The following is a 24,116-nucleotide window of genomic DNA, read 5'->3' on the forward strand; positions in this document are numbered from 1 at the left end:
GTTAAAACCAGCATATCTTTAGAATTGCTGATGCAGTGTTAAGCGTTAACAAAAAAACATTTTTCTATTCTTTTCAGTTTTTTCTCAGTTTATTATATCAAAATTCAGTTTTCTTAAAAAAATATGGCTTGCAAAATTATTTTATTTGTCCTTTTATAATAGAAGTTTTGCGTTGAATTTATTAGTTAAATATTTTGTTCTTCTCAATAACCCACATACAACTGGATTTGAATGCAGATCTTTTTACATTCTTTCTTCACTGTTTTACACAGAGATCGAGCGTTTTGGCTGAATTAGAAAATTGAACAGTCTTAAGCCATTTTCCTTGCCTGTTTTCATACGTAATTTTTCGATTTTTAATTATTCAAAAATAAGTCTTATATGTAACTTAAGTAATATTCAACAGGAAACTACATTATTTCTTTCTTAAGCATACCACTTTCATTAAGCTTCGTTGCATGTATAAAGAGAAAAAGATTTTGCCTTATAAATTATATATGCGTATATAACATTACATAAAACCTTACCACCGTCTTTCATAAGAACATTTATTTAGATAATGTACGTCATTAAAACAGTACCATTCTATTACCAATGTATCATTCGATTATGTTATATTCTTTTGCACTGATATTTAAAAATTAAATTGTTACAAGCCAAAAACTTGTAGGATTTTGGAATATTTTGAATAGAAAAATTGGCTTCTACTTTTTTTGTAAACAAATTACAATAAATAACTTACTAACTTACGTTACATTTTATCTAAACTGTATATGTGTATACCACTCTTTACGAAAGAACTCAATATAATTCAAGTAAATACAAAATATAAGAAATGTATGGAAAGATAGCTTTAACCTCAGGGGAATCTAACTCTCAGCAATATGCTAAGTGTACCCATAAATCATGAAGTACGTAGACACAAAAAGTTACACTGGTTTCCTAATATTTCCAACTTCCTGGTTTGATTCTTCTCTTTTTACTCTGTTGCAAACCATCTCGAGTTTCCGGAGTTTTATATCTTTCAGTCCCGATGGGAAAAATACAGTTGGGAAAAGAAAGAAAAAAATTAAGGAATCTCCTCCCTAACTTTATATATATATCTGAGTGTGTGTGTGTGTATAAGAGAAAAAATGCATTCTCTATGTATGTATGTGTAGTATACACTATTTATTTTTACTTTCTTTGACTGTCATACATGGTTAAACGTAAGAAATAAAACGTAAAGGATCTTCGTAGAGTGCTTCGCTTGTAGTGAGTTGAAATTTGAGATTTTTGTGCGAAATCTGGGAAGGCAATAAAGAACATCAAACAAATTCAATTTATGCTCTTACAACTGTAGTTTAAATACATACACACAACAACAACAAAAAGGAAAGAATTAGATAACGCAGACGTTAAATTAATATGCACATTTGAAATGGAAATAATAGATAATTACATTGGTAATAGAATGGTACTGTTTTAATGACGTACATTATCTAAATAAATGTTCTTATGAAAGACGGTGGTAAGGAGAAAAAGAATAGAATCTGGATGTACACTTAAGTGTTAACATTCTTATTATTGTATTTAATGGAAATGAAGACTCGCTTAGATTCTAGCGTGAATTTTACGAGATAAATATACAAATAAATATTTATTTTGGCTTTCAGTATACCGAAAAATGATATATTTAGATTTTTCCATTCAGAATTTCTTAGAAATAACGGCACCATCAGCTGTGTTCCAAGGGCGTTTTTAACACCTTATTTTTATTTCATTTCAGTATGAAACGTGTAGTAGATGCATCCAACCTAAACTGAAATTGCTCAGCTAGATGTAGCTATTTAATCGTTATAATCGTTATGAGCCGTATACAGATTCTGTAGCATAAAAAAAACGACGCACCAAGAAAGGAGTTATGTGAATGAGACGAAAATCAGTACATATGGTGTACATGCATTGAAAACAAACCGATAACCCTTCAGCACACGGGCATCACTGCGCTACCTTAGTACATGGCGGGGGAAAATTTTACCCCAGTGTTTGTTTTTCGGAGTTTATCCCCCAACGTATAAATAAATGCATTTTCTTTGGTTATTAGTCATTTATACATTCATTTAAAACAATCAACGTATAAATAAATACATTTGATTGTTTTAAATGAATGTATAAATGACTAATAACCAAAGAAAATGCATTTATTTATACGTGTAAATTCTATTAAACCTTTTCCCCAGTTTTAATTCGAGATAATCTTATCTTAAGTTATACAACTATTTCCATACTGGTTACCATAAAAATCGAAATTTATGCAAAAATTACTAACTTATATAAGATACATACATGGTTTTTTATATTAGAAAAATCAGTTTTCATATGTATATATTTTTTAAATATAAGTGATTTTATAAAGAGTGGTTTGATAAAGGACTAGAGGAATATGAAAAGGCTGTATTCTTCCTAGCGTTTTCCCTTAAAACTCAATATAATGTTATACAACTATCCATATCAAAGAATAGATTCTAAATACGAATATTAAAAAATATAAATAACACATAGGTTTTCCGCCTATCTGTTATTTATATTTTTTACCTCCTACTGAGTTTAATTATTCAAATAATCTCGTTTTGAACAAGCCTCACATAATGTGACAATATATTTTTAGAAACAATTTCTTACGGTGAAGGTTTGCTACATCTTATATTCCTGCCAAGCATTTTACTCCAGTTTTGAGTTTTTTCAAGAGAGAATTGCAGCCCTTTTACATGTTCTTTTACAAGCTCTAATGCTAAATCTTTGAAAAAGGCTCTTCAATTCATATTCACTTGGTCGTTATTTGATCGATGAATAGTAAACGTATACCTGTCTGAAAAATATCGTTAGAGGCCAGCGGCGGCATTTTCTTGAAACAGACTAAGTTCCACATAACTCATCAACAGTATAAACATCACCTTTTGTAGAGTTGCAAAAAGTTGAGCTAGAGCTGCTCTTTAGATAATGCATCGATTTGATTATCCTCATATATGGATGATATAACAAGAACCGATATACTCTTTTTTGGAACATATGAAGTAAGAGTTAATTCTTTATCTGTAAACCCAAAACGCGAAGAGTACAGAAGCCTGTTTTATTTGGCAGAAATTCGTCTGGAATTTCATGCTTATATTTTCAAAGTGTACCAAAACATGTCAATTTGTGCTTTTTCAATAATTCATTGGCCAAAGGAATACTCATGTACCAATTGTCCATAGTTATGTTTCTTTCAGTGCCACTTATGGGTGCAATAAGTCTTTGTACAACATCCAATGCCACATTTGATTGTCTATATAGTCCGACAGGCTGCTGACTTGCATAAATTTCTAGGTTGTATGTGTAAAATGTATGAGAATTGCACAAAGCAAAAGTTTTTATTCCATATCTTGAGAGCTTATTTTTTATATATTGTCTGAATTGAACCCTTTCTCGAAAGGGTTCTAATTTTTCGTCCATAGTACAATATTCAGTAAAAGAATATATTTTTCGTATGTTTTTGACAAATATTTCAATAAAATTTCTAATAAGTGCAAGTCTAGCCTTCATCTTTCGCTCTGCTCGTAAATTTATGTCATCAAACCTAATACACCTCAACAGGAAGTGGAATCGGTTGATAGACATTGTTATTTGAAAAACAGTTATTCCGCTTCCGTCAGCTAACCACAAATCTTTGAGAAGTGCTGCTCTCAGCACTCCAGCGTAATATAATACGAAAATAAACGCCTTCAATTCAGCTACGTTTGTCTCTTGTGCATCACATTCTCTAGAGAATTTGTTACTTATTGATGAAATGTAAATGTTTGTTGATTTCACCAAATCTTCCATTATTTCTTCATCAAAAATTTGCAGTTGTCCTCAGCTGGATTTTTCAAATTTCTAAAGCTTTTTTTGACACCAGGTAAATGTATCACTATATTGTGCGGCCGTGTCCGAACATTTTTCGAGAGTAATTTTTTACTTCAAATTGTTTCATCTTTTCAAACATAAAAATCATCTGATGTCAAAGAAGATATGCTCTCTAAATCATGTGAATCATTATATTACTGGTCAGAATCAGTTTCGTGAGCACTTTCAGAAATATTATCGCAATCAGAATCGGAATCTTCAATTTCGTTGTCAGTTTTAACACTAGCGAGAAGCAACCGCAGTCGTTACTGTTCTCGCTCGTACGCACTCATCTCAATGAATGTCTCTCTAGAAGTGAAACGATAGTACACGCGCGGGGTAGTTACAATCCCATTGCACATTCCTTCCTAGAAAACACAAAATCCCAAGGACACGGGAAAAATTTCTCTGGACGACCCCTTCCTAACCTTGATCTTGAAAGGTACATGAAGTACCAGAAAGGTCATGTAAGACCTTCCGTCATTTTCTAAGAAAAGACTACACGTGGGGTGGATATTACCCCAGCGTGTGTGCTGGCGGGTTAACAGTGTCAGGCGAATTGGATATCTTATCCAGGAAACACAGAAAAACAATGCGTTGCCCTACCTCTGTACTTGATGCAAGTTATTATTATTTATTATTATATTGACTCGCAGATTTCACGGATGTTCTATGGTGAGATTACTTGCAGCACATGTTCCAAATAGCGAGTTAAATCGGCATTATTTAGAAACGGCCGGAGACGCTTGCTTTAACAGAACCCAAATGCGCTCTACTGATGAAAGGTCTGGCGAATACACCGCCCAAGAAAGTGTTCGAGAAGCACGAAGACAGGCAGTAGAAATGCGTGTCTTAATGTGACTGGGCATTATTTTGTTGAAATGTAAGCCCAGGATTCCATCAAAGGAAGGACAACACGACGGGACATAGAATCGTGTCAACGTACCGCCGTGCTCGAATGACAATCAAAAGAGTCCGGCTGTCAAATGAAATGACATCCGTTGCCATAACTCCTGATTCTCGTGCAGTGCGGTGAACGACAGTCAAGTGAGTATCCCACCATTGTGTGAACGTGTCCAGACACGTTTTCGCTAGTCATCGGGTTTCAATTCGAAGCGGTATTTATCGCGGAAAACATTTTTCAGTCCATGACATCCCAGGTTGAATGCGCCCGACATCACTGCACACGCGCGTGGTGCTGTGCAACAGTGAGGAACGGTAGGCGCAATGGCCTCCGTTAGCTCAACTCCGGCTCACCAAGTCGCCTATAAATGATAATTTCAGCCACCATTCTAAATAGTATCCCATTTACACGTTGTTTCGTTCAAAAGGAAGACTTTCGAGACAATTGTACAATCATCCTGTCCTTGCGTTCTGTCTTAACTCTTGGTCGACCGCTAACTTATTAACGTTCTGTGCGGCCATTGTTCACCCATACCTGACACCTTTGTCGAAAGATTTCATTGTACCGACTGAAATGTATAGTGATCCTGCGATTTTCCCCTTTCCTTTATTCAAATAGTATGTCCTATCTCAAATCGTGACTTCTACTCATACTGTTCGAAAGCCCATATGCGAAGTATTGGTACAGTTCACGTGTGTCGGCGGAACCACATTCGCTGATATTTATACCTTACCAAGAGAATTTCCTCTGTTTTATGCATCCATTCAGATGTGTCGTTGCAATGCTATGGGGCTAGACAGTCATTGGCCGCCCAAAGTTAATCACTTGCATTGTCTAAGATATGAGCATACGCAATAAGTGCTATTTGTATAATTCCTTCTTGGTGCGTTGCGTTTTATGTTGTAGTGTACATACACAGTAATATACGTATGGTTCAAATTAAACTATGTAACTGTTACGTGTAGTATGATAATATACTCCTTTGCCTCATTCTGCAATTTAAATTACCTAAATACCCACAAATTTTAAAACAAAAATATATCTAAATGGAGTCTTAGTTTCGAGTATTCCTGCAGGTATTAAACAAAATAACAATTCGGAATCCTAGAGGAGGTGGTCTTTTAGTAGCTTGTTACGGAAACACATATCATGTGCACTGTGATTTTTCGATCACTAGGTCAACAATTCGCATGTAGACTTCCAGATTATCTTTGTTTCAATGCATGCTTATGAATTATTTTTATGTTACTTCAAAATTTATATTGATTCTGGTTTTTTTTGTCGATATAGAGCAATTTCTAGAAATAAACCAATAAATAGATTATTCCCAAGAAGTAATTGAAAAACGCAGGCTGTTTTTACAAGAAAACTTTAAACTGTTAAGTGATTTGAAAGTTAAATCATGTTTTTGTTACAAAACTGAAGAAGCACTAGTAACAGATAATATTACATGTGACCTGATTCGAAAGCACTAAGCTTTTGCAGCGGGGAAAACCAATATATGAAATGAGTTTAGAAGAAATCAACCCAAAATAAATTCTAGAATAAATTATCCAGAGGAACAGCTTTCTCTTTGCTGAGAATGCTCATATTTTAAAAGCAATCATTTGAATTGTTAGAACGTATTTTGTCTTATTACATTAATTTTATCCTTAAACCCCGGTACCCCCGGCACCATAGAAATTAAGATATATTTATATAGCTGCATCCGGGAAAAGAGAGCTTCATTCAGTAATATATTGTATTTTACCCCAAGCTCCTAAATTATTTGAAAACGTACGCCAGATCTCAGTCATGATGCGACGCCTGTTTCTACAAAGTACGAATATCTAAGAAGTAAACATTATTAACGTTAGAACCTTCTGCAGCGCGCAAAACGTTTATAGTCGAAAACAAAACTTTTAGTACGATATTGTGTTCTATTCCAAGCCTGATATGCATTTTATGGCCTTGAAAATCCACTTGACTTCAACTGCAAAACTGAAATTTCGTTCCAGTGTAATAAACATTAATCATATCCCAGCAGCATTCACTATTTCGAGATTCTTACTGTCACAGTTCAAGATATTCTTTCTGGGATAAAGGCTAAAGGTCTTGCTCATCATAAATCACAAGTTGTAGAAAAAATTACACTTAACTTGTCCGAAATCTTTACATGACTTGAAACAGTTAGCCAAAATTGCTTGGCTCAATCAACAGCGTATGGCTTGATTCTTTTCAACGCCTTAACGCTTAACTTCGAGTTTTTATGACTAATTGCCAACTCTACAGTAAAAAAGATTTTGATTTATAACACGAATAAGCTCAAAATCAGTTGAATCAGAATTTTTTGTTCAAAGAATATGTTAAACTGGGACAGGGAAAAGTCGACGGAGCATCAGAACTTTGCATATGCTCGCACAGCTATTGCTCCGTCGCACTACTGTGCAAGATGTACAAGGTCATACATCATAGAATACGGTCAACATACTAAGCCAACATCTAAAACAAACTTTACATAGAATTTTCTTCGTATGCTAGATTTTTGCGAATTTTCATATTTACCATAGTGCCCAATGATGCCTAAATGGTTACATCTTAGTTCCAGATAAGCAGTTTTCACTATCGTTGTCATTTCTGTTACTGGTATAATATTGGTTGTTCGTACTTTGTTAATCATATCCTAAAGTATCATTTACAAGATGATCATAAAAAACTTCCCCATATATGAATTTCTAGCAGCCTATCCGCTCAACTAAGTAAATGAAATTTGAGATATTGTTATTTGAAGGCATGTGACAGCTAATTCGTTTGCCATCATAAAATGTGAGTAGCTATACTTAACTGTTGATTCTTACGAATCCTCACGCAGGTTTGAAAATGAACACAAGCAGGGAAAGGGTGTGAAAGATCCTTTTCTTGAACACAATATAATTAACAAACGGCACTGACTTGCGTGTTTACAAACACCGGCCACTTGCGGTGAAAAATTAAAAGATAATGTAACACTAAATTTAAAAATAAGTAGTACTACATAATTCAGTTTAAGCTAACAGGTTGACTCACCTACACCGGTAGAATAACTCGGCGGCAAGAATACGTACCCGATATAAACGTTAACACCTGGAAGAAAATAGCAACGTGTGCTCACAATAGCGAAATCACGCTCTGTCTGACATTCTCGCTCTCGTTAATCCTAAGGCATTTACATCATGGCAAGGAAATGCGAGGAAAATAAGAGAAAGCATGAAAGACTCACATATTAAAATACCTATTAATAAAATTAAGAAAACCCTTCTGTTGGAGATTGTGATAATTTAAAACAATAAAGTACTCATTCGTAGAGTCACAATGAAACAATGTTTAACTTTTAGAATGGGAACACACCTTTTTTTCCTGTTCAAACGGATCAGCGCATTGAAGAACAATAATTGTCGTTGAAACGATACACTCACGACGAATATTGCTGGCGTGAAACATTTACAAAGAAAAGCATTGTAAAGGTCTAGAGGCAACACAAGAGAAGAAAGGGAAAAAAAGTGTATTTGATTTACAGGCTTTCAATGCGCCCACCTCAGCAGACGATAATGCATTGAATTCTAGAGATTCTGACAACAATGACGAACGAAACATCGCAGGCGGAATCTGCATAACTTCACGATTTATGACATAAATCAGTTCTGACAAATCTCGTGGATTTGATGAGTACGCTTTAGATTTCAGGCAACCCCAGAACCAGAAATCGATGGGAGTGAGGTCGGTGGATCACAGTGGCCACAAAACTGCAACATTACGGAAGAGGATTCTGTCTTAAAACGTTCACTTATTAAAAGCTTGTAAATTCAATGAACGTTTTTCCTCTTTCCTTTGTTGTGTTGTCATTGGTCATTTACAATGCTTTACTTTATAAATATTATCCGCTAGCGATTTTTGTCACACGAGTATCGCTCCAACGCCATTTATGGCTTTTCAGTGCGCTAATTACTTTGCGCAGGAAAACTGGTATTGCGAACAGAATATCCATAATCGCAGGAGCTGTATTGCTTTCAATCATCATAATCTTCAGCGCACAGTTTCAAATAACAATATCTGAAATTTCATTTCGGTTGGTTAAGTAGATAGGCAGCTTTAGGTTCATACATAGAGGAAGTTTCTTATGACTACCACTTAGATTATTTACTTCAATTTCATATACATTATATAATAAAGAGTCCTCATAATAAAAATGTAATGCTACTGTGGTTCAGAGTTCATTCAAAATACTTCAGAAACATAATTAAACCACGCAATATTAGATATAATGGATACACTTCATTCAATAAAATAAAGAATATTAAGGTTTTCTAAGAACAGTTTATCATTTTATCACAGAAAATCTAATAAATGTATGATAGAAAACTGCCCAGAATAGCAAAACAGGATGAACTATCGTAGTACTTTATACTTGGAATACAGCAGTCTAATTTGTATTTCTAACAGATTATAAGCAAAATATAAAATCTAATTTAAGGTACAAAAAATTGAAAATTGACTCAGTAAGTTAATTTTTTCGAATTTATTTATTCTTTTAAACCTATAAATTATTTTAGAAAGTAATTCACCGATATCTTATTATCCTTTATAAGATTATTGAATACCTTATTTAGGTAGGACTTACTAAATAATTCGAGAACAAAGTTAATGTTTTCAGCTTCAGTGGGCTTTAAAAAATAAAGCTTACGATGAAAGAAATTGAAAAACTTGCAAAGTATAGAAGGCATTTCTAATTACAAATGTTACAATCATGCCTTCTCCGGGATTCGAGCTCGGGCCAATCGCTGCGTCAGTCAGGGATACCAACCACTGTTCCGAAATTTATTAAAAATACACTCTGGAAGCGTTCTGATTTCCAGAGAGTTTTTTTTTTTTTTTTTTTTTTTTTTTTTTTTTGCACTTTCGTAATAATTTACTCGTGTTCACACTACTGCCATATGTAAGTAATTTGCTTTAGAAAAATTCTGCACTTCGAGGAAAGTTCTCGGAAAAGATTTTGAGGTACTTTGAGAAGAAAGTTAAAAAAAAAAAAAAAAAAGTCCAGTACTTTTCCTCTGGCTGTGACAGAATGTTTGAAAAAACCCTTTCACCCTCTAAAGGGATATTTTTATTTATTTATTTATTTATTTATTTTTTTTTTTCAGTGCAGTGTTGTATAGTATTTGCCTTTTCTCACCTATATATGTTAATGTTTAGATCTTTCTCAGTTCATTTGACGGGAGATAAGAATAATGATTATTTGTGCAGGAAGAAAGAATTCGCAACAAAAGTAAGCTGCGTATGTAAATTATAACGGAAGAAAAAAGTAAATTTAGATTAAATGCAAAATACAGAATGCTCTGAGTAAAAGCATAGAGGTAGTTCATTTTAAAGTTAAAATTTGTATTAAACTCTCCATGATGCGGTTATCCTTTTGAATGTAAATGATATTAACCGTTATATATATAATTGAATTACTAATGGATTATTGAGTATAGTGCGCAACTGTTTGTTTGTTTGTGGCATTATCTCTTCCGGAACGGCGGCGACTTGGGTTTCGAAAGAGGTAACACACCCCCCTCCCGGATTTCAAAATTCCTAGGAAGACATTTCGAGAGCCTACATATTAACTAAAAACACTGGAAACGCTAATTTTCGACCTGAGTTTTCCGAGTGGCAACAGTCTCGCACGCTGGAGAGAAAAATCTGCTTTATTTCGAAAAGTAGTATCACTGCTTGCTTTCACATAGCAGAGTTTGTTAATAAAAAAAATATGTAACTTTGACAAAATATATGAAATAAAAATAACATTGCCAAGCATTAAATATATTATTAGCCCAAAGGGGCTTTGTCCCTGAAGGACTATTGTTTTCGTTTTGCGATTTTGCGTTGACTCACTATAAATGTCCGTTTCACTTTTTAAACTGTTGCCACACAATGTTAGAGAATTAAATAATGAAAAATCTGCATAAATGTATGTATATTTCTCGCAGTGTGATAAAACAACGGTACCTAGAGCCATCGAATTTTGAATATGACATAATTCTCCTACTAAAATAGGCATGTGGAAGACCAAATTTGAAATTTGTTTTATTATCTATTTCCTATTTTCTGAAACTTTAACGAATTTTTGAATAACAAACTCAACTATTTAAAAGCGAGCAATGGCAACACTCTACGCAGGTTCTGCGAGCTCTTTATTTCCAGCGCGCGGAACTGTGTATCGGAAATTATAAAGATATGCTCTTTTTAAAATTATTTTGCGACATTGCTATTGAACTGAATTTTATGGGTTAAGTACAAAGAACATGATATTTCATAAATAAAGGTAACACACAAAACGTTCAAAAAACGCCCGTTTGAACGTAATTTCAAATCTGACACCTTTAATTTTTTTTAAAATTTATTTATTATATTTTATTATATAAGGTCATGTTCTGACGTTGCAGAAAGCATGCGATATTATGTGACGTCAGTGTATGTCGAAAATGTTGCATGATGTCAGCATTTTAAATAAATTCCTGATGTTGGTAACTTTTTTATCCAGATTAAGACACTTGACACGATATGTTATTTCCACATTAATTCTTTTATTGATATTCAGAAACAGTTGTTATGTTACATCAAATTTAAACCATGACGTCATACGTAAACGTATTAACCTGAAGTGTCCAAATTTTTTATTTCCTGTTTTGGCAGCAAAAATATTATTTATGAATTGGCTGTTTCTTGTAAAGAATGAACTGACTTCCTTCATACTGAAATATATTTATGTACTTTCTTTTCATGTGTACACAGAAATCAAAATTTTGCTTTGGTCGCAGCTAGCAACTTTGCATACATTACATTAAATTAATAGCTCCTTTTATTTTCAGTTTCTCAGTACATAAAACTAAGTAAAAATGTACATATATTACTTTGGCTGTAGCCGACCTATCTGGCGGGCTTGCCCACTAGAATATATATGTAAATTGTTAAGTCTAATGTAGTAGTATTTTGGGACTATTAACCAATAGTAAATATTCATTGCTAAAGCAAATGCGTCGTAAATTTTTACATAACTTATACAATGCATAAAAAATATTACCATAGAAATGTACGAAATGAATATTTGCCCAAATTTGTAAATGTTTGATATTTTCATTTCTGAAAACTTCACGTAAAAGATTCTTCTTTATGTATTTCGTTTGATATAAATTCATGTTTAGGAATGATGTCTTAAGTAATTTATTAATATTTAGAAAACTGATGTAAGAATAATTTATTTATGTTTAGAAAATTTAGGTAAAATAATTTATTGATATTTGGAAAAGGTATCTAAAGGTAATTTGAATGCATTTTCTACTTATGTTTTTAAGTTGAATGCGAAGTTTCATATGCAGCAAAAACCAAAGTAAATAGCTCATGCAGAAAATAAAAAAGCAATTTATTGTGCATAATATTTTGAGAATAATTTTATACATTTTATGTGACATAATTAAAATATAATAACAAGTAAAATACATTCAGTAAATTATATAGGTCTTTATCTGCAAAGTAAAATGCAATAAAATCAATCGAAATTCTAGCTTTTATGTTAGTTTCAGTTATAAAAATAAAGAAAAATTACGCACAAGGCACTATAGTTTAAAAATATGTATTCAAATAGCTACAAATTATATAAAATACAAAATGCGAGGATGTTATATTTTATCATATGAAATTATAAAATTGAAAGTATTCTAAAAATCTGCTTTATTACAGCTCACATTCCAAGAAGTTAGATGTAGTATTAATGCAGTGTTAGATGTCCTGTTGAAACCATTGGTTTGAAATATTAATTCAACAAATTTCACATGCAGACGAAGAACGACTAGTTTTAGCGACTTTACCGCTTGGGCGCTGATGGATTATTAGAATATAAATATAAATATAATATATGGCTTGGAACATCATGTGTCACCATCATAATCTTCGTAATTACCATCTTCTGAAGTAAACAGCAATGCCATTTCATTTTTCTGTTTATGCTTAACATTATAAGGCTGCATATGCACTAACTTTATTCGGTAATAAAGTTAATGAAGTAAAAATTTATATTATTGCAGAATATTTGTTTTGATTTAATAAAGGCATTTTATCAGACTGAATTTTAAAGTATTTTAATCTTGGAATTTACGTATTATAAATAAATGCATAACTTTACAATGGATATATTGAAATATCTGTGTACATATTATATTGACATTAATGCGAACTGATTTTAAACAAATAATTAAAAAAATTAAAAAATTAAACCTAATTTAAGGAGTTGAAATATTAAATTTCAATCCATCGTAACACTTAATCATAAAAACGGACGTTAATTAATCCATTTTTTAAACTTAATTATTGCCTTGGAATTATCTGACTTCACACTTCAGTCATTTTCAGATCGAAGTGACACTAAATATTCCATTATCGGAAGTGAAATACGTCAAAGTTAATTTCAACTTTGTGCGATTTTTACCTTTTCTCGCTTTTCAAAATCATAATTTTCGAGAACCATTTTCAGATCTCTCAATAACGAACGCAAAGTCATTAGAACAGTTTTAACAGACTTCTCCGTCGAGATTCATTTAAAGCGAACCGGAGAAATGGGTCACACATACAGCAGCGATCAATAAAATGTCGCGTGTCAAAAAGCTGTTGTAAATAATACGAGTCGCTTACCGCACTCTCCCCTGTAAGCCAGCGTGACTTCTCGCTTGGCAAGACACGATTCGCGGTGGAGGTCGCAGTCATTATCGTAAGTACGGCCATCGGATCCACAGACGGGTCGCATGACGGGTTCACACTTGGGCGGACACTGGCAGGTAGCAATCCCGTAACGGTCAATGTCACATTCTTGGTTAGGACCACAGTTCAAACTTTCACATGGGTTTGCACCTGAAAGGAAAAAAAGAAACTGGCGATACCACCTTTGTCAAATGAGAATACCATGTTCTTAATTAATACAGACAAACCTTTTCAACCTTAAACATAAATGTATATAAACATGTAAAATTTGCAAAGATGCATTTAGACAAGATGGAAATGCTCCTCATCATCACCATTTTCCTGGTGGTATAATATCTTTACAAATAAATATGAAGTATGCATAGTGTTCTGTTCTGAGATGTTCATGGATGATTTCCAGGAAGAATAGCCTGATGATAATAAAAAAGGGGACACTGGAAAGCTTCAAAACTATATAAAGATTTATTGATCAATAAGTGAGTAACATCAGAAAATTCAATATCATTAAAAGCACCACCGAAAAAATTTGACGAATGTTCTGCAACTTTTGCCCATATGTAAAGGTATTCAAAAGCAAGCGCTAAAATAGTTAGAAATTAACTTTAAAATGGGGTCAAAAATCTCACGTTTGTGATGCAAGCTCTTTTAAACGAACCGAACTTGCAAAGAGTTCGCCTAAATAGTTAGTCTATTTTTGGGAATTGTACTTATCAGGCTTTTCAAGCATTGTCAGGGATTCTGTTATAACTCTACGCCCAGACTCAAGCCCACTGAAACATTCGGTGTATGGTAGAGCATTCTAAGCGTCAGAAGTCAGCTGTAGGGTTAAATATTCCATAAGTGAGGATTAGCTCCTACATAAAATAGATTCAAGAAGAACGATGGGTCAGATGTAATTTTGTTTACAAATGAGCCACAATCATCGGAGATGGCAAATGTTTATAATTGTACAAACATGTCCACTGTGTTCAGACTTTGTTTCTTGGCATTTATAACTTTAGTAAGGAACATTAAACTTAATCAACAGAAAGGGATCAGGTACAATTTTGTTAAAAGTTGCTATATGCTGCAGCAATGAAGGCTTAATACTGTTACGAAATGCCCAGCAACGGTAAAGATAGTTTTCCCGCAAAGCGGTTTAAAGCTGCCAGACTTGGCCCGAAATCACCCATTTGGCGACAGAGTTGGCGATATGCCATACACTTTTGAGAACTTTCTAAAACGAATTCTTACCGGTTTTCCAGAGAAGACTCTCGAAGGCAGCTCAAAAGCTACGTATATCCTGCCTGTATGCAGAGTAGAAGAGTATATTGACTTCAATAGTAGTATTCTGAGTTCAGAGGTTAGCTTGAGAGCGCCCGAACCGATTCTGGAGCTGTACTTTAGCGCTCTGCCTGAAACTGTCTTCAACGCTGTAACCTGACGGCTGTGCTGCTGATTGGTTCAGCTTGTTTATCGTAGTTTTACGAAGATTGTATTCATAACCTCTTCGAAACTCTTCTGTGTAATACTGGTGAATAAAGTGTGTTTTGATAGTCCATCAAGTATTTTCATCAATTACTCTAAATCCACTAACCCGTAGAACGCAACAATATCAACACATAGTGCATAATGGCAACAGACAACAAAATTCAAGTGCATTTAATACAAATGTATAGCTGTATTCTGTTTTTATATTAACAAAGACTTTGTGTCGCCGATAGGCAGCTAGCTAATCAACTAGGGCAGTGGCTGGTTAGTGACTTTGCTCACAGGGTTGTTCATTAAACAGCCAGAATGCATGCTGCCCGAACTGCCACTTAAGTAATTAAACTATTAGTTTAAAAAAGAGAGAGAGAGAAGTTCAAAGCTCAAAAGCCGCTGAGTGGAGAAGAACTGATGAAATCGCATGGGTGCACGCAATGTTAAGTGCTTAGGTAAAACTATTATTATAGTAGAAATACATTAGTTATGATTCTTCAGCGAATTACAGCGAAGATGTTTCCACTTTGAGTTTCGAAACTGAGCTGAGTAGCTTTGTTGATGATATAGATGGATAGTAAAGTGGAAACTATAGACATAAGAAATAATACAATAAAATAGCTATATGTAGTGCAAACATTAGGTACGTAATTAATGCATTTAACATGCATATATTTAATACAAATACCACCTAAAATTTCAAGAAAATTGAAAGGTCTTAAATTTTGTGATACTTATGTACCAAATATTGCCAAGTATCTCCAAGCTCGTCAGATTTCGAAAATCTGCATCAGCTGATTAGTGTTTATAAATATAATATATGTATATATGTATATAAGCGAAAGTCTATGCTAAGCAAATGTAAAAAAAAAAAAAATACAAAAAAATCCTATGAAACTAGAAAAAAAAGTGTTTGCAAATATCGTGCAAATTTATAACAGTTTTTTCATCTGTAATTCATAACCTTTTCACAAAGAGTAAAATCTCATACCTTCCATGAGCATATCCATACATTAGTGATTAAATTAGACGATAAAACGAAAATCTCTGTTTTTCTAAATGATACTCATTATATTAGCCTCATTAATTATTAACATATAGTATTTAATTTTTCACATATATATAATTATAACCATTATTTGTAAGTAAAAAAATTAATTCGCATAGCTGTGAAACTTCAAAAAACGCGAATTAAGTAATAAATATTTTGAACGTTAATCTAGCGTACTCTGCATTGAAATTTACCAAGCAAACACATCGAAAATGTTTTATTCACTAGGTATTTTGTTTTTAACATAATTGGAATCGGCAGATGTAAAAAGGAGGTATGTGCCAAAAGCCAAATTTTACAGGAGCAACAAAAATTATTCTTCCTCGCAAGAAAGTCAGAAGTCAACAGCAAAACATTATGTGACTAGGACCCATGTAATTTAGCGTTTTTCGAATGTCTTCTGACATTCTTGCGTAAAATGAGATATTTTTTGTTGCTCCAGTAAAATTTCACTTTTGTCATATAGCCCGTTTAAACCTTCGGATTCATTTTCTTTCTTAAAATACTAATTAAAAGTTTAAAATTCTAGAACAGATTTTAATAATGTGAAAAAGGTAAAATTGTAAGCGAAAAATAAACTATAAAATTTTATTAAATATTAATTAATTGTTGTTTTATTTTTTATTTATTTATTTTTTGTTCTGTGCAGAAACAAAAATAAATAAATAAATAAATAAATAAATAAATAAATAAAAGTTTTCGTATTTGGAGTGGTAATCTCATATGAGATTATTGGTTGTCTTTCAGAACTACAGGAAAGAATCATTTGTAATTATAGTTTAAATGTGCGTAACTTAAAACTCGTAACACGTTGAGATAAAATATCTCTTTGGGGATTCTTTCGTTTTTTAATTATGACGATCTCATATTGGAGAGGTATAAAAAGTAAGAAAAACAAGGATTAAAATTACACAAGGAGCCCAAGGCAGCTTATTTTCGCATTTTTTCAGAAATTAAACACAATACGTTTAAGCACTGACGCATCAAAGGTCTTTTAATTGTGGAAAAAATAGTTTATACACCTTTTAGTTTTATACAGTTCATACTTCAGTTGGCTAAATAGTAAAAGAATTTGTACAAATTTATTCTGAAGTCAATGTAGAGAACCAAAATATTTTTGCACTTTTTTATTGATAGCACTTCTACTATGAAATGATTTAATGACTTATATTGTAATTTACAAACTGGCATTCAAGGCTTATCTTAACAGCAAAAGTTTCTTTAATAAATTATACAATTTTAAGTTGTTAAAAAGTTATTTAATCGTTTGTTCCATATGCCAAAATCTGCCAAATTACTTGGAAATTGTGGTGTTGTTGGCGTGACCGCCTAAAAGTAACGATACTAAGAGTATCAAATACAAATTAATTCCGCGCAAATAGTTAAACTAAAATTTAGTGGTTAGTACATTGCACGATCTTTACTAACAAGAATAAAATGACGATAACGAGAACAAAATGACCATAACGATTCAAGAATCGAAGATGACATATTGTTCACTGTGAGAATTCTGTGTTCTCACAGAAATTTGAATTAAAATAATAAGCCGAATTATGATTATTGGATGTGTTAAAGAAAGCAGAATCAGCATAATATTCATAAATCAGCTTCAGCTGCCGGAGTGCAAATGACAAAACAGAAGCGTATCCTTAAACAATATCAGTAAAAAGGATGAAGCTATTAGCTCCATCTAGTTATGAAAAAATGAAAAAAAAATTCACAGATGACTGTGACAGTTAATCAAATGAATTAGTGAACCGCATGAGAAAAAATATTAGCTAATTTAATCATAGTTCTTTAAGTTTTAACAACTTCAAATTTTAATTTCTTAATAATAAATCTAGTTTTTGTCGCAAAATAACTTTTTTCGTCTAGTTTCATGCCGTAAACCACCCCTAACTGAAACTGATTGGTATAATTTTCATTTGCTTCCATCATCCCCAGTGTCTAGAATATTTCTTCCTTTGTTAATTTAAATATTATAAAATAAGCTGAGCTGATATTTTTTGTCGGAAAAAAGTTCCGTCTTAAAAGAAAATTTCAAAGCTTTCAAATATTAGATATGAATTATGTATTTTCTTAGTAATAGTATTCATTTAGAGTTTCATTTTGGAGATTATAAAACTGTCTTAACTTAGTTCCAGTCCAAACAGGTAGCCACATTAAGTTCGTCATTTCTAGGTTCTTGGAAAATTTCCAAAATGAGTGGGAAATGTTTAAACGCAACTCTTAGTGGTTTGTACTGATCTTCTTCGCTGCTGTCTTTCTTAGCTTGTAAGAGATTCAGCTTTTCTTGGATTTAACTGTATTCTTTCTCTCCCTCCATTCTTTCAGTCTTTGCAACTCTATCTGGTTTTATTTTTTTATGAATTTGAGCTTTTATTCTTCTCTGTTTAGCCCTTCCTCCTCAGCTAATTTTGAACGCAATTCCCTTTGGAATCCTTTCCATTCTATAAACCACTACCAAGAATACGGTACTTTCTTTTTATATAGGGATTTGAAAATAAAATCCTTTTCTCTCATTTGCTGTTGCCCATTAAAAGAACTGCCATAAAATAGTTACTATAGTAATTGTAACTATCATCTTTTTAACAATCAGAAATGGTTGTCCCAATTTTGTTAGCAAACAAAAAGACAATGATTTTGCTTAATGTGCAGTTCATACACCCCTAATAACATACATATTTTATTTTAAATTATATTTTGAATTTACAGATACTTTTGTTTTCTATTTATAGACCACAAATTAAGCTTTAGTTCATTGTAAAGAGGAAATTTTCCGATTTTAAGATAATCAAAAATTGTTATATTTTCCAGGTATTGGTTATACAGATTTAGCAAAAAATGCGATGCAGATAAGTGAATAATTAATAATTTAACTATCAATACTCTCTGGAAAGAAGTTACATTTTGCTCCTTAGTTTTTTTCGTGGTTAGGTTGGTTTTCTTTTATTGTGAATGAAACAATGATGGTGTCTGCCGTATTGGTATTAACCCTTAGAAAACCGAAGCCTTCGTTAACCTGTAAGCTTAAAATACCGAAATGCCTGTTCCGTCCACTACCCATCCCGTCCGTTCGTCCCTCCTTGTCTATCAACTCACAAAGAGGTGTCAAGATTTCAAATGACATTCTTTCTACTTCCTAGCAAAGAAGATTCCATTATTCTTTTAGGACAAGCTGTCTGTAATAAACTGATGCAATTCATTTAGAAAACTGCATTTGCTATTGCATGTCTTAGGAGGAGAGATGAAAAAACATCGCAATCTCAGTTATTTAGGGCGGTTGTGGTCGTTTGAATGAAAGTCGCCTCCGGCGTTTTGGCCTTCAAAATGTTAATTAATGAATCTTTGGTGATCAGTGTTATTGAAAATCCTTTTAAGGAAAACAATGTCAAACATCTTGCAGATAATACGGAACATTGCCCATCTTGTCAGCACTAATCTGTCTGTATAGACTAGATTCTATTGCTTTAATGATTTTGCTAGTTAATATTTATCTGTATCTTTTTGCTCAACAGCCAGTTTAAAAGCTTCATTTCGGTGATTATCCTTTATTTCATTTCCTTTTCTCTTTCTCAGTTTGCTTTTTGTTTGTTATATGAGATACATACTTCCTTTCTTAATTATAATGTTCTATTTAGTTTAGTTATCATCGCATAGCTTTTGCTTTGTTGCGTTTCAAATTAATTAGCAGTTACACTTTACCATAACATTCCTTCTATTTGTTTTCAAAATATCATTACATAATTAGTAAATTAGGCATTATCTGACATTAATTTCTTTTGGCATCGTGACTACTCTTTATATTTTTGTGGATAAATTCTGACAGAGCACGGAATTTAAGCCAATATTTTGCTAATGTTGTATGTTATTTTGAATTTTGAAAATCGCTTTTATTACTTAATTCTTGTCCAATTTGCAAGATAATCAAACGCAGGAAAAATTATGGAATCTCTTGATGCCCAGACCGCAACATTACTGCACATCTATAAGACTGGCTGTAGACTAACAGAAGTAAAGCTGCTGAACAGGCCCTAGTCAAAACGAGCTACTCAAAGCTTGTGTCATTAGTTTATGAGTTTAAATTGAGACGTTCTGCAATACTTGCAGCTCATAAAATTAATACTATAGTTGACAAAGACCCAGGGAATGAACGCATAATGTACCAATAATGCATGAAATTTCCTGTTCACAACAATAGAAAAGGAATGCTGTGGCTATCGAGGGATAGCAGTTTCGAATGAACACCTAAAAAATACCGTCAATACTAATCCACAGTTAAAATGGTTTTTTGTTTTGTTGCGCATAAGCTTCATGTATACCACATCGCCATTATTCGACGCTCTTATGCTATAGGTAAAATGCAAACAGTGAACATCTGTGGGCTGCTTGAGTTGTCATTTACTTGTTGATGGATATGTTTGAGAGATCGGACGTGTGTCGTTTCGCTCCTGTTTTTTCGAGATTTTCTATTGGAAATTCTGCTGCCGAAAGTGCGCCGTTGGTTTTAAAGTGTGTATGAATATCTGATGCATGCGTGGATACTTTATTTATGTGTGTGTGACCATTTTTACGGAGATATAAGTGTTTTAGTGCAATAACAAAGGATTATAGGCTGCTGCAATTTCAGCGGACTTCTGTTCACTTACCTCGCCGCCTTCCCTACGGAAGGTTGCCTTCGGCCAAACACGTGGCACCGAGGTAGGCTTAATTTTTTGCTTGAAATTTTCCAAGTCCAGAGATTAGACAATTGTTTTCAAAAATCCATAACTCTTCAAATTTTAGTGATTTTCATACCGGGTTTTGTTCAAAATGTGTTAAATTTTAAGTTCTATCTTTTTGTATTACTTAATATAATCTTGTATTGATATTTAACGAGATAGGATATAATAGCTATGTTTTTTGCACTTATGCTAAATTTCACCCTGTATTTAAATAGGCTTAACTGTATTTTCATATGTATTTGCTCCAAAGGGTTTGTCCTTTTGGCAGTTGTTTTTCGCGAAATTTTTAACATTGTCGAGAAGTTGAACTTTTTGTCGAGATCCAGTTCTTGTCATTAGACTATTGTCGAATCTCACTCGACAAGTGTTCGGTTTCCTTTTTTTTGACATTTGTATTGATTAAAATAGTGTTTTAAGTATATTTCTTGATCTCTCAACTGTCTTATAATATTCCTTAAGCATTGTTTCACTTTATTTTATGGTTTTTTTTATGTAATTTAATTAATTTTACTGGACTTAGTTGTTTCATATTGTGAAGATTGAAATCTATAATCTCTGCCTATATTTAGTGTTTTGTTATTATAACTGCTGATAATATACCTCGATATGTATTTGAGTCAGTTAAAATTTAGTCATTCTGCTGTCTAAACATTACTTTGTGTATATTGATTAGTTATACAGGAAGTTTGCTTGTATTATTCTCTGTTATCACGTGTCACATAGACATTTTAATCTGATCGTTCTTAGTGACTTTTGGACATTGTACTTTTAGTCTATGTTTTATTACTGCTCTTTACTACTTTATAATGTCCCGTAAATCTGTTTTAACAACTGCCAGAGATACATCACAGGGGGCTACTAGCGCACCTGATTTGTTAGACTCTGACTTACCTTATGCGGATAAAATTACACTACTCTGTGCTGGTATACGCAAAGTAGCTACCACCAGCAGAGGTGGCAGAATCCTCTTATCTTCGGACCTTCGAGAGCATCTGTTACAATCTCTGACAACTTTGCAAACTTTGGCCTTACAGGGGCCTGAGGGCTTACCTATTCCAGAATTGGTGGACGCTGAAGTCAATACATCTACCATACTTTGCTGTGAAGCGGGTCGACAACATTCTTTCCAGTCACCTGTTCTCCCATCTACAGCTGATCAGGCTTTTGCTCCTGCTCCATATTGCGGATATTGTTCGACGACCTAAAAAGCCTAGCCTTATTATTCGTCCTAAAGCTGACACTACTAGTGATACGCTTAAAGAACAGCTTAATACCAAAGTTCCGCTCTCACAACTTAAAGTTGGAATAGATCGCATTACTAAAATAAATAACGGAGGTTTGGAGGTCTTCTGTCAAACCCCTGATGATGTTGCGACACTCGAACAAGAACTCACGCGCTCTGATGTACCAGCAGATGTCAGTAGACCAACCAGACGAAAACCAAGAATTGCTATCCATGACTTGCCGGAATCAATCACACAGCAATCAGTACTTTCAGAACTCAACGGAGCCACGGGATTGCCAGAAACAGCATTCACGATGCGATTCCGTCTCAGGGAGCGACGGAAGAGATACATTAAATGGATTGTTGAATGTGACTCCCCAGGTTTTGCTGCGGTCATGCGTCGGCGAAAAATTTTCGTCGGCTGGCAAGCTCACAGAGCCACTGAATTTATTGGAATTAAAAGATGTTACTCCTGTCAGCAATATGGCCATGTGCAAACAGAATGCAAGAGTAAGCAAAAATACTGCTCCTACTGTGCAGGAGATCACGGGCTCAAAGATTGCACAGCTCAAACACCTGAATGCATCAACTGTGGCGAAGCCAATAATCGTTACGGTACCAGATATGACTTCGCCCATCCCGCCTAACACCCCGATTGTCCAGAGTATCAACGTCGCGTCCAGCTCATCAGGGCAAACACAGACTACTAACTTCAATCCTTATAGTCTAGCATCAGGTAACTTAGTATCTGATTCTTCATTGGATCATATGCAAAAAGATCTTAATACCATTCTTCTGCAACGAACTTTACCGACGGAATGTCTACTAATAAACCTTCAACATGCTCGAGCTGCGACGGCACAGACTGTAGAATATTCTACTTCTGAGCATATTGACTTCATCTTAGGAGCCGTATTGTCTAAATGGTAAGGCGGTTGGCTTTCCACTGCACTGGACACTATATCAAAAGGAAGATCCTTTACTTCCACCCCGTGCAATTATTGTCAATTGTAATCCTTTCTGGTCTCCTTTACTTGTCACTGCGCAGGGAGATATTGTTGCTGTTCTTCTGGAAGTTCATCATCTGACAGTCCTCCTGGTTTCCATTTATTCCTCACCGTGTTCAGAAATCGAACCTGTGCTCTCTGCGATGCAAGATTCAAATTCAAAATTTGCTCTCAATTCAAATTCCAAATTTGCTCTTTTCTGGTGATTTTAACGCTCATAATATTTCGTGGGGATATGCTACTACGGACGTAAAGGGTAGACTTCTGGAAGATTTTATATCCAGTTTTAATCTCGTGAAACATAATTCACATGATGCTCCTCCGACTTTTGATCGTCAACATTCACATGGTTGGCCAGATTTGACTTTGTCTACTTTGCCTATGGCCTCTCTTCTTCAAGATTGGCGAGTAATTGAGGGTCTAAGTCTATCAGACCATAACTATATACGTTTTTCACTCGCGGGAACTACAGCCACCTCCATCATACGGCGTTATAATTTACCTGGCCGAAAGGTCAGACAGTTTACTGCAGCCATTCAAGCCAATTTGGCCTCTTATCATTCTCGTCTTCAATCTCTGCATTCTCGTGAAGATCTACAAAATTTTACTAGTGATCTTATGGCTACCATTCGAATAGTATGTGATAATGTTTTGCCTATTCGTACCACTAAGAAGTTATGTACATTAAATTGGTGGAATGCTCAGCTTCGTACTCATCAACAAAAATGTAGAGCTCTTCGACGTCGGCAAAAGCAAAGAGCGTCGAAATAATATCAGCTCCAATACTCTGCTTCTTTACCGACAGGAAAGAGCATGTTACAAACAAATGATTATACGTGCAAAATTAGCTAGCTGGCGCAAATTTTGTTCTGCGACAACATCTGTTTATGGTATTCATCATAAGATTGCGACCGACAAGCTGTTTAAGCCAGCAACTTTCCATCTTTTACCTACAGTTAGTCCTAATAGTCACCTGACTGAATCAACTCTATCAGAAGTCCTTGACACGGTTTTTTCCACAGATGATAATTCAATTGATTCCTCCTTTCATCAGACTATTCAAAATCTAACTTCTAGTCCTCAAACAGCAGAC

General features: G+C 33.8%; 1 protein-coding gene across 2 annotated transcripts in view; it reads right to left on the bottom strand.

The window, feature by feature from the left end:
• Window positions 1-24,116, bottom strand: part of LOC118182863 (agrin-like) — a 1,858,472-nt gene that overhangs the window by 589,109 nt on the left and 1,245,247 nt on the right. For both annotated transcript variants that reach the window (XM_085810649.1, XM_085810648.1), the window contains exon 6: window positions 13,490-13,705. In XM_085810649.1, coding sequence (XP_085666775.1) covers window positions 13,490-13,705 — 216 coding nt within the window. The remainder of the gene's footprint in view (window positions 1-13,489; window positions 13,706-24,116) is intronic.

The sequence above is a fragment of the Stegodyphus dumicola genome, chromosome 2, assembly GCF_044657685.1.
Source record: "Stegodyphus dumicola isolate Sdum_Otavi_A_Nest chromosome 2, ASM4465768v1".
Taxonomy (NCBI): domain Eukaryota; kingdom Metazoa; phylum Arthropoda; class Arachnida; order Araneae; family Eresidae; genus Stegodyphus; species Stegodyphus dumicola.